At 40.7% G+C, this 12,326-nt stretch overlaps 1 protein-coding gene across 4 annotated transcripts in view; it reads left to right on the plus strand.

Moving 5' to 3' along the window:
• Positions 1-6,228: 6,228 nt before the first annotated feature.
• Positions 6,229-12,326, plus strand: part of YTHDC2 (YTH domain containing 2) — a 30,085-nt gene continuing 23,987 nt past the window's right edge. The window contains exons 1-5 of one of the 4 annotated variants that reach the window (XM_027671193.1): positions 6,229-6,473; positions 7,148-7,238; positions 7,618-7,814; positions 9,489-9,688; positions 10,295-10,461. In XM_027671193.1, coding sequence (XP_027526994.1) covers positions 6,296-6,473; positions 7,148-7,238; positions 7,618-7,814; positions 9,489-9,688; positions 10,295-10,461 — 833 coding nt within the window. In that variant the 5' untranslated portion in view covers positions 6,229-6,295. Of the gene's footprint in view, positions 6,474-6,568; positions 6,628-6,750; positions 6,771-7,147; positions 7,239-7,617; positions 7,815-9,488; positions 9,689-10,294; positions 10,462-12,326 lie in introns of those variants that run through there. The other 3 variants (XM_027671192.1, XM_027671194.1, XM_027671195.1) reach the window with 3 other exon arrangements.

Below are 12,326 nucleotides of genomic sequence, written 5' to 3' on the forward strand. Positions count from 1 at the left end.
GTCTCCCTGAGCCTCCTCTTCTCCAGGCTGAAAAATCCCAGCTCCCTCAGCCTCTCCTCATAGGACTTGTGCTCGAGTCCCTTCACTGGCCTCATTGCTCTTCTCTGGACCTGCTTCAGCACCTCAGTATCCTTCCTGAACTGAGGGACCCAGAGCTGGACACAGCACTTGAGGTGTGGCCTCACTAGTGCTGAGTCCAGGGGAAGAATCACTTCCCTGGTCCTGTTGACCACACTGTTCCTGATCCAGGCCAGGATGCCATTGGCCTTCTTGGCCACCTGGGCACACTGCTGGCTCGTGTTCAGCTTCCTGTCAATCCAAACTCCCAGGTCCCTTTCTGCCTGGCTGCTCTCCAGCCACTCTGTCCCCAGCCTGTAGCACTCATGGGGTTGTTGTGGCCAAAGTGCAGGACCCGGCACTTGGCCTTGTGAACCTCATCCCACTGGAATCAGACCATCTCTCCAGCTTATCCAGGTTCCTCTGCAGAGCCCTTCTGCCTTCCAGCTGATCGACACTGCCCCCAACTTGGTGTCTTCTGTAAATTAGCTGATGGTGGACTCAATCCTCTCATCTAAATCATCAATAAAGATATTAAACAGAACAGGGCCCAACACTGATCCCTGGGGGACACCACTAGTGACCGGCTGCCAACTGGATGCAGCACCGTTCACCACCACTCTCCGGGCCCGGCCCTCCAGCCAGTTCTTAACCCAGCACAGAGTGCCCCTGTCCAAACTATGGGCTGCCAGCTTTTTCAGGAGTGTGCCATGGGAGATGGTGTCAAAGGCTTTGCTGAAGTCCAGGTAGACACAACCACAGCCTTCCCCTCATCCACCAGGTAGATCACCTGATCATAAAAGGAGGTTAGATTGGTCAGACAGGACCTGCCCTTCCTAAACCCGTGCTGGTTGGGAAATTTTAGCCAGGAAATTGCTAGTTAAATTCTTATTGAAATTCTGATGTCTGAAGTTACTGCATTACCCTTCTTACATTACTTCCTTTAGATCCACCTTACATCACAGACCTAAGATTTTAAGCTCCAGCTAGAAATGCAAATCTTGTACAGACTTTACCGTGGAAGTCTTATCAAACAGAGCTGGTTGAAAACTCTTAAAACAGTATATTCAAAAGAAAATAACTTCTCTTGTGAAATTCTTTTGAATTTTTTGTGATTTTCTTCCTTCCTGCTCCAAAGGGTGATCTGCAAAACTGAGATATTTTATCTAAGATTGAAAATACTTCCATTTAGATGGAATATTAATGCCACTTTTGACTATTCATTCTTCATCTTTATAAATGCTCAACCACCTTGTAAAACCATTCTGTTTTAAAAATTGTACTTTTTCTCGCTGTTAGTGAATATAAATGAGAACAGGTTTGCCCCTTTTTCCAAAAATATCCTAAACTGCTCTCCTACTCCACACAAATTGCTAATTCTGGATCTTGCATATGGATCCATGATTTGGATCTCCATACATGAGAAAAATTTAGAAGTTTAGTTCCTGCATTTCTTATATATACATATAAAAAAAGATATTGAATACTTTCACTATGTTTTATCAAATATATTCTTTGAGGCTATATTTCTGTTAACTACTTTGATTGAAATAAATAGGGACACTTGAAAAGATAAATGGCCTATTTGTAGACTGTGACTGTGAGGTAACCTGATAACTTTTTTTTCTGCAGGCTACTGATGGCTGTGATAGTTAAACATGTTCTGTGCTCCAGAAAATTTCTGCAACACAGATATAATTTTGGTCAAAATATTTCAGTGAAACAGTGTTCTAACAGAAATTACATTCTGGATAAACAAATCTCTCTAGGGAACATACTTGTTCCACTCAGTTCCAGTTTCAGCAAAGACACAAGCACATGAATCACAGGTATGAAATCTTTCTGCCTTCAGTCTACCACTCAAGCTTATAAGGCACGTGATTCCTGCAGTTTTCCTGCTGCCTTTATATCATGTTCTAGATATAGTAAGATCTCTTTGTGCAGAATCTTTCCACTCTCCCTCCTGTCCTCTGTAATTTGCTCACCTTGGAAATGACAGCTTCTCATTTTAGGAGTGAGTAGTGGAGATAGTTATGGCATATTTGACCCTGTTGGGAATCATGCCCTTCCCAGCCCTCATTCCGGATACATTGCTGAACTCTCTGGATGCCTTGGACTCCACTGAAGGGTTGCAGTTTTACCCTGGAAGTTCAACAGCCCAGGCTCTGGACTCCTCCAAGTGGAGACTGAGAGAGGTTGTTCTACAATGGAATAATGGCCAGTCTTCGCGAACGAAGATTTTTGGGAAAGGTCTTTTACCTTTCCAGCCTGCGCAATGGATTTTTTAGGTGAGACACAGCCTGCGCTGAACTGAGCCCACCCTTTAATCCTAAGGTTCATCTGCCGGGGCCAAGCAAGCTTGGACAATGGCAGTGAGGTCCTCAGGACGTAGGTTTGTTTAGAGTGACCTTCTCATAGATGGATGGCCTCACAGGGCTAACGGGCTCCATCTGCCCGGGGGACCGAGGAATCGAACCAGGGTCGCAGCAATGAGAGTCCTGCATGCTAACCACTGACAGAGTAAATTAGAGACCTGTGGAACCTTCAACATCAGTATTTATGGAGTTTCCAAGTTCCCCGGGATATTAACGAAGAGACCAGTGTATAATACTGCTCACTTTTTGCTGCTGCTGTGGTAGATTTCTGTAGTAAACTATTAAGCATGCAAGATTTGTGCAGAAATGAAAGTAATTTTGGATTACAGGTGTTACGGGGATGTTATTTAAGATAATGTACAAATCCCCAATAAAGTCAGTGAAGTGTCTATACAGACAATATACCCTCTCTCTGAGGCCTCTTACTGCCCTTGTCCTGAAACCCTCCATAAGGAAATGTTTTGGCAGTGAAAGATGTCAGGGAAAAAAATTAGTGTCACTTGTAAAAGATTGGGATGAATAACAGAATTGGTTCCCTGAATCCCTAACAGAAGTGTGAGGATAGTTGGATTTTCTAGAGTTAATAAGATAAAAACTTTGATTAAATTTATTGTCAACTCGATGCATTTTTTAAGCCTTTTCTTTACATAATAAGGACTGCAGCCTTTCTCTTCAGTTGAACAGGAACAGGATTTCTATCTTCTACTCTGCTGCCTATTTTCATTAAACTTTAAGAAATTTGGCATCTGAATCTTTCACCTCTTCCTTCATTTTTGGTTTAAACTGCTCAAAAGGGCCAAAATTATTTAAGGAAGGACTTAGAAAAAAGAAATAAATCTTGTGCTCTTTCATTAACCTGATCTTGAAGCTCACCAGTGATCCTTGCATCATATTTCAAGAGCTAACAAGTCTTAAAACACTTAAAATCTTAAAAAACCCTCAAAAAACAAAACCCAAAAAAGACTATTTTGCAGCTAAATCTGACAGTCTAACACAGCTAGTACATAATAGATAACGTTGTTTCATAAACTTCCTTTGCATTTATTTTTCTCTTATTAGTGGAATTCTAGAGTATTTGCAAGAGAGAAAATATTCTGCAGAGTAAAGAGAAGTCAGTGAAACCTGCTGCATAATAAAAGTGCCTCTGAGGAGGGTAAAATAAAATGCCTAATTGTATTTGAACGTGCAGATGTATTTTTGTATAAAACTCCACCGCCTTTTAATGCTTTTCATAAAAAAATATATGGGCATTTGGACACATGGTGATAGAAAGAAATTACTTGAATTGAAAAAAAAATTAGGCCAGGAATTATTTGCTTTGAGTAAACCTTAGCCAAAAGGTTTTTCTGAGGCTAATCATGTAAAAGGATTTTTTAAAGACTGACAGGTTGTTAATTCACAGCTAGTAATTTTTATTAACAGAATATGTACAAAGAATCTGTATAAACTTCCATGTCTAAGAAACAAAGACAAAAAGTGTTAGTATATATGTTTTCCAGAATGATCTGTCATATGTTTTTTTTGTACTCCTATGTCTAATACGGACCTGAGCTGGAACTAGAACACTAGGCTGGGTGAAAATCTGGCTGAATCGTGACTCTTCTTGTCTGTATCACCAGTTTAGGAAGAATGATTGTCTGTTTGAAGAGGTTTTAGGTGTATTTATAGTGAAAATGTATAGCAGACAGATATTTAAATAGTGCTCAGCGTGCCTGCACTCCACTCATCTTTACAACATGTAAATTCAAATACTCTTAGTTTACTGAGTCAGGCTTCCCTGTATTTCACTAATGAGTTCCTGGTTTAAACTCCTGAAGACAGATTAATGCTTAGTGTATTGCTACCATCAGTGTGACATTAGCTGTGAATTCAGGCTGCAGCTTTACTTTCCAACAGCAGTATATAAAAATGATTCTTTCTTTCTATGTATCCTCACTGTGTGCTCGGACTCATGTCCTTTTATTTGAGTGACTACACTTTCCTGTTTTTTCACCCTTTATAGCATCAAGGAGTCAACAAAGCAGTGAAAGAAACAAGCCATGTATTATGACATTTGTTATGCTGGATGCACTCAGGCTTGATCGCACTCTTAGCCCTATAGAGGAGACTTAACCTAGTGGCTAGTTGTTATCTCTGTGCGCTGCTGTACACACAAGATTGCAAATTGAGATCAGAACTGGACCTAAGGAATCATTTTTCATTTTCACATGGGTTTTTTTCTGTAGGAAGGCAAAATGATGCTGTTAAGAGACAGAAACTGGTAACAGATCTGGGTTCATAATTAAAGATTACTGATGTGACTCTTTCAAATGAATTATGAGCTCTCATTCATTACTGTTGATACCAAGGAATGTAAGAGGAATCCTCATCTTGTTCAGCTATCTTGTTTAATTTTTCATAATAAATGTGATGTTCTCTGAGGTGACAGTACTGAACATCACAGAAACAACTAGAAGGAACTAGCATTAAGTACTTTGGTTGAAGACGGATAGGCAGGTACCTGGATTAAAAACTAGAAAATTTTAAAAGTAACCTTAGAATAGAGCAATCCTTCAGCTCCAGTGCCACCTCTCAGTGTAGAACTATGCTGAAGTGAGCTTTGTACACAGCTTTGGTAGAGGTCTCTTAAGAGGTATATGTCAGCCAGCTGTATCAGACAGTGAGTGTTTATCTTCTATTTATTTAATTCTTCCCTAAACATCCACTGGTTAGATTATGTGACCAATACGTCTGTTCTAGAACAAGCAGCAGTCACAAGTATTGAGGCCCTGTTGCTGAGAACACAGCTGTATTGGGCAGGGCATGTCTCAAGGATGAAAGATCACCCCCTCCCTAAGATTGTGCTCTATGGTGAACTTGCTACTGGCTGCTGCAAGAGAGGAGCCCCAAAGAGGAGATACAAGGACTCCCTGAAACAACACCTCAGCCTTGGCCATATTGATCAACATAACTGGTCTACTCTGGCCTCCAATCGGGAGGTCTGGAGACACACTATCTATAACGCTGCTGACGCTTTTGAGAACGCACGCAGGATCACTCTTGAGGAGAAAAGACAACGCAGAAAGAATTGTGTCTTGCGGATACCATCCAAGGAGTCTTTCTGCTGTGCCTTTTGCAACTGGACTTGTCTATCTCACATTGGCCTTTTTAGCCACCAGCACGCTTGTAACAAGTGTGGGTAGAGCCCTTCCCAAATCTTCGTTTGCGAAGCCTAGCCATGAGATTTAATTCTACATTTAAGTTCACAATTGAGTAGTTTGTTCTTCTTCCAAGTATTCTTGGACTTGAATGATGTTTCCAAAGTAGCAACCTTCAATAGTGAGTCCTGTGTCATGCCGAAGTTTTGGGTTGTCTTTCTCATGTCCTCAGCATCAAATCAAAGGACAACAGGAAAAGGCAATCTCAAGGGCTTTCAGCCAAAGGGTTATTTACTGACCTAAAGAACACCCACAGATCCGCATGACCATAGACGGCTGAACACCTTTCCTTTGGGAGCGTCAGCTAGAAAAATTACCTGCATTTTACAAAATCAGGGGCAAGTAATACTTTAGAGTGAAGAGGGTAGGGCTGCGATGAGCTTTGCCACAGCTAGGTTTAATGTCATTCAATTAAATCACAATAATTTATGACCAAACAGATACCAAGAGCCACTTTTGAAGTCATGACGGTTCACGTATTAACAGCCTAATGGCTTGCGGGGATGGGTGGATGAGAATTTTCTTCCGTTTAAGAGGCGATTCCGGCAGTAGGTGACCCCGCGCACGCGCCGCCTCCGCCGTCTGCCCCTGGCCGAGGGAGAACCGCCCACACCTCCAGACCTGTCGCCCCCAGGCTGTGTCGGAGCTCTGGGCGGTGTCGCGGTCATGTCGCGACACAGGAGAGTGCCGCGGCGACAGCCCAGCGGGGCCGCGGGGGGCTCGGCTGCGGCGGCGGGCGCGGTGCGGGCCCGAGGCGAGGGGCTGAGGGACGTCCGCGTGGACGAGGAGGTGGAGATGGCGGTGCAGCTCGCCCTGGAGCGGTTCCGCAGCGGGGAGGAGGCGGGTGCGCTGCGCAGCCCGGCCCCGGGGACTCGCGGCGCGGCTTTGGGAAGGGCATTGCCAGGAGGTCGAGGGAGGGAGGGGATCCTGCTCCTGTTCACGGCCCTGGGGAGGCATGTCTGAAGCGCTGTCCAGTTCTGGGCTCCTCAGTACAAGAGGTACCAGGAGCTCCTGGAGAGGGTCCAGTGGAGGGCAGCAAAGATGATGAGGGGTCTGGAGCATTTCATGGAGACAGAGACGTGGGAGCTGCGCCTGTTTAGTCTGGAGAAGGGAAAACTGGGAGGGCATCTCATTAATGCGTGTAAATATCTCAGAGGTGGGTGCCGAGAGGATGGTCCCAGATTTTAAGTGGTGCCCAGGAGCAATAGCCATAAAGTAAAAGCACAAGAAATTCTATCTCAACATGAGGGAGAACCTCCTTCCGCTGAGGGCGGGAGAGCACTGGAAAGCTGCCCGGTGCTCTGGGCAGAACGTCTCTCTCTTTGAAGACATTCTGGACCCATCTGGATGTGTTCCTGTGTCAGCTACTCCAGGTGACCCTGCCTTGGCAAGAGGGTTGGACCTCTCCAGAGGTTCTTTCTAACCCTCACGGTTCTCTGATTCTGTAACATCGAGATAATATGTCAACAGTGCTACCTGTTGCATTGTTAAGTGTGTTTTTTTTTATTATCATCCTAGAGATGGAATTTCCTTCTAGTTTCACTAGTACTGAAAGAGCATTTGTCCACCAGCTCTGTCAGTCTCTCGGACTGGTATCTAAAAGTAAAGGGTAAGTTTGAGTCCCAGTTTTCTTTTTTTTTGGTGTAGGTTTATAGAATTTCATGACTAGTGTTAAAATGATCCATGTTTCCAGCATATCCCACACTGTTGCAGGGAATACTACTAGAGAAAAAAGTTTTAAAAGTCAGCATAAAAATGAGTATCTTTGTGCTTTCTTGCTTAGAAAAACTTCTGACTTGCTAGTTTGAGATAGATTGTGCCTATACTGTTTTGTGGATTTCATGACTCCATAAAAAAGACTTCTCACCATGATCTACTCTGTTTTTTCCAAAGGTTTTGCATAGAACCTTATACCTTGACAGATAAGAATTAACCTAGAGTAGGTTGCTTATATATAAAACACTTTTTTATTTTTTGTACCCTCCCAGAAAAGGAGCAAATCGATACCTGACTGTAAGGAAGAAGGATGTATCAGAACTAACACATGCAGTAATGACTTGTGACCTGGCTCTCCGTACAAAACAGGCAGTTCGGAGTTTAATTCAGAGTTTTCCCGTCACGAATAAAGAACGCACGGAACTTCTACCGAAGACGGAGCGAGGAAACACATGTGCTGTTGAATCTGGTATGGTCTGTGTGTCATCTGATAGGGACTTGTCAATCAACAACACTTGAAAAAATGGCTTACAACCCAAGTACAAAACAAACCCCTTTCTGTTCTGTCTTCTTGCCTGTCCTGACACCGTTCCCTCTAAACAAATGCCTTGATTTTCTTGACTTTTAATTGTTAATACGAGGTCTTTTATAACTGATGGTGTGAGGAACTTGGGCAGTCATATCACCTGCTTTGCAATGTCTACCTTGTGCTGAGTTAATTTAGAATCTTTGAGCCAAATCTTTTTGGAAATACATTTCTGAAATACAGGTTCTTAAAATTTCCATGAGGTTGAAGAGTCAGGTGTTACTGTGACTTTGTGTCAGAACATCCTTATGAGAAAATGAGATTGGCTGTTTTGCATATAGAAATTCATGTTTTTGATAAAGCAAGAAATGTATTTTTTGTTTCTTCATCTTATAAAATAGATTTCGTCCCTAAGAGACTACTGTCCAGACTCTTTGATTTCTAGAATACAAAAGAGTTCACTGGAAGACAAACTTCTGATATGTTTTTGTTGTTTTTTTTTTTAAACAATGCTTTTAACAACATTATTGCTTTAACAGTTTTGAGTGTAAGAGTTTTGTTTCTGTGTGCAAAGCTTGGTGTAAGGGTTTCATTGAATGTTTCTGATTTCTGATGCTTTAAATGCTTCCTTTGCTATTTCTTCAATTGTTTCAGTTTTTTTGATAGGATTGTTTAATGAACAGAGGGAAGGTATAATAAAAGTACTGAAACACAATTCCTTAGGAATGTTGGGCATAAACTAATGAACAGTGTAAAATTCATCTTTCTCTATTTCCAAAGAATGTATTTTTGATTCTCGTAATCTATTGATCTGCATTTGTCTTGGTAAGACAGAGCTTGCAATTTACTGTGTGAATCTGTTAATGACATTAAATGTGTATAATTGAGTTTACAGAAAGCTTTTCGTTCTTCTGGCAAATAATTATCAAGGAGTTACAGAATAGCATTTGCAATGCTGAATTTGAAGTAGCCTCCTCAGAAGATGTGCAGATTCTTTGGCTACTTATGCATTGCTTTCTAATATATCACACTGTGCTCTAGGTACAGCATGATTCCACAAGTGTGATTGAAGACAAATCTTGGGCTAGAGCATTAGGTTATGTAAGACTGACTGAAAGGAGGTCATGAAAGACCAGTGAGGATGTGAAAGAAGACATATGAATCACAGCAAAGTTAACTTTTTGTCAGAAGACATGCTTGGAATAGCCTAAAGGTTTAACTCTGTAGTGGATATTTGTCGGCAAACTGTGCAGATGTGAGTTTGTATGCAGATAAAACAGCCAAGAAAATATGCCAGGCTGCTTTTCCATCATTTAGTTTCTCTTTTGGTCTTTGAAACCTTTTTTGACTTCAAGAAATGCACTAAGTCCATTTTTGTTCAAAACATTTATGAAAGTAATAACTCATATGAAAAATATTTATTTCAAGCACCATAACAGGACATGTTGCTATGAATATGACTTTTAAATGTGTGATGGGTTTGACACTTTACCTACAGGAATGCATATAAAGTCAGGAATGTTAATTTTTAAGTACAGTTTTTAAGCAGTGTTTTAGTCACCTTCCATTCTTCCATTCTTATATCTGTATAAGTAAATTCTTAAATTCTCTTCACAGAAAACAAAGAAGTGAATAAGACAAGTGGACGACTTAATGATGGTATCCCCCAAGTTCCAGTGAAAAGAGGGGAATCAGAGTTTGATACCTTCAGGCAGTCATTACCAGTTTTTGAAAAACAGGAGGAAATTGTCAAAATAATAAAGGACAATAAAATTGTTTTGATTATTGGAGAGACTGGATCAGGAAAAACTACTCAAGTATGTTTCTTTAATGAAATAAAGAAAATAACAATATTTATGTGAAACTACTGCCAATTTTGTAATATTTGTAATTAGGGATTTCTTTATGCAGTTTTAAGGCTTTTGTTTTCCTATATGATCAAAAATCTTCTTTGCCAATTCACTTTCTTTGCTTTTGAAATACTAAGCGAGCAGACATAAATGGTTCTGAACAATTTTCTGATAGGTACCATTTTTTTATTAAAATAATACAAAATATTGAAGGGATAGTGGCTGTGAGTTTTGTTTTAGCCCTTTTTCTTCTGAAGCTAGTTCTGTTCTTAGTATCCAAGTAGCATATTTTTGTGCTAAAATGAAAGATTACCTACAGGGCCTTTTTTATAGATTACTCTGAAGCAGGAGGAAGACACTTCAACTTTTTTTTTTAAAAACCAGATTGTACTTAAAATCAGAAATTTATTTTTGCTGCCTTTCTGCCCCTTCAGGTACATTTGCAGTGATAATCCTATTGTGAATCCTTTTGCAACCTGTGTAATATTGAGATGCAGTTAAATTGTTTTCACTGTGGTAAAAAAGCTATGACTTTCTCAAACTAAAAAGTAAATTTGAACTACTTCTTTACAGATCCCTCAGTTTATTCTTGACGACTGTTACAAAAATGGAACTCCTTGTCGTGTATTTTGCACTCAGCCAAGACGTTTAGCAGCTGTTGCTGTGGCTGAAAGAGTGGCAGCAGAAAGAAGAGAAAAGATTGGCCAGACAATTGGTTATCAGATCCGATTGGAAAGCAGGTACTATGGATATTTCTTAAAGTCAGTTGATCATGTGTTGGTATTGTAAGTCTTGTGTAGATTTAAACTACAGTATATTTGGGATACAGCCTAGTAAAATCACTATATAAAGTATAGGTGAGATATGTTATTGCGGGTAACAAATGAAAAGGACAGTTTTGCTCCTGTATTTGCAGTTTCGTGTAGTAAGTTGTCTTATAGAATTGAATTGCAAGTGCTTTCTGCTGCTTTCTTCTAGGGAGAGCGCGTGTGTGTAAATCCTTGTCTTATCTTCAGATCAGGTCTACAATTTCCTCTTTGTTTATTCTCTTTTTTTCCCCCTCTCTATTTCTAACATGTGGATCCACAAGTTCTGCAAGTTTTGAAGGTAGGTATGAAGACAGGCATGGGGACATAAAATGGGAAACAACAAAATTGGAAAGTGAATGATGATGTTGAGCATTATTTACCAATCTACTTTGGGTTAAATTTACTTTGTTTCAGCTCTTGTGTTTAAAGCATGAAGTGGTATAAAAGAGATTTCTCTGTCACCTGATGAATTTGTTCTTAAAGCAGAGCAGGAATGGATTGAAGACTGAAGATTGTTTAAGGTTTTTACATTCTTTGAACTGTGTATCTAGTGGGATTTTCAGGAAGGGGCAGCAGCTGGGATATGAGTGAGAAGAAGGTGGCAAAAGATAAAAAGATAGCTGGTTATGTTGCTTACATGGGTGAAGATAACACATAACTAATGAAAATTAATGCACTTGAGCAACAAGGCCAAGTTATGAGTTTGAATGTGCATATGAAATCTCACAAGGCTGTTAAGGGATTAAAAGAGCTAGTAAAGATATATTGCCAAAAAGGCGAATGATTAGTGTGTGGAAGTATTATGCTGGCAGAAGAACAGCAAAGTATAAGTCAGATTAAAATGGAAGAATTACTGGAAGCAGTGTGGAAAATCCAGTTTAAGAAGAATCAATAAATTTACTCTGGAGGAAGACTAAAAGGGAGATAAGGCATTATTTTTATCTCTGAGCAAAAAAAAAAAATCTGGGGTGGAGGTGTTTGGAGGTCTTTACAGTAACACAGAAGTCTAATTTTTAACTGTTAGTAATGACTATTTCTCGGAGGCTACTGAAGAAGAGAGAAGGGTAGAGATGTAAAGAGAAAGTAGAGCATTCCTATCTTGTATACGTTCCTTGACTTTAAAATGTAGAATTTTTGAAAGGAGGGATTAAATTCAATCTTGGAAAGAAATGCAAGAAGTATAGAATGACATCCAGTGACCTCATGTCTTCCAGACAAGAGCTGTAGAGTACAACACAAAGGAAGTTTTCAGTTCCTTTAGGATTGCAGTAGTGGAGAAATTAGTGGCAATTGCTGGTTTTACTGGCACAGCTAACTGCCACGGGTGAAGGGCTCGTGGAGGACTATCTCCCATGGGAGGGGTCCCATACTGGCACAGGTGAAGTGTATGAGACCTCCCCATGAGGAGGAAGGAGCAGCAGAGACAGCGTGTGATGAACTGACTGCAGCCCCCATTCCTTGTGCTCCTGTGCCTTTGGGGACAGGAGGCAGAGCAAATTGGGAATGAAGAAGTCCTGTGAGGAAGGGAGAGGTGGGGGGAAGGTGTTGTAAGATTTGATTCTATTTCTCATTATTCTACTCTTGATTTAATTGGTAATAAACTAAACTAATTTCCTGAAGCCGAGTCTGTTTTGCCCGTGATAGTAATTGGTGACTGGTGTCTCCTTGTCCTTGTCTTGACCCCATGAGTCTTTCACTGTATTTTCTCTTACCTGCCCAGCTGAGGAGATGAGGGATAGAGTGTCTTTGGTTAACACCTGGCATCCAGCCGGGGTCAGGCCACCACATGTAGGCTT

Source organism: Neopelma chrysocephalum, unplaced genomic scaffold, assembly GCF_003984885.1.
Source record: "Neopelma chrysocephalum unplaced genomic scaffold, ASM398488v2 Primary Assembly neopelma1_97034, whole genome shotgun sequence".
NCBI classification, from domain to species: domain Eukaryota; kingdom Metazoa; phylum Chordata; class Aves; order Passeriformes; family Pipridae; genus Neopelma; species Neopelma chrysocephalum.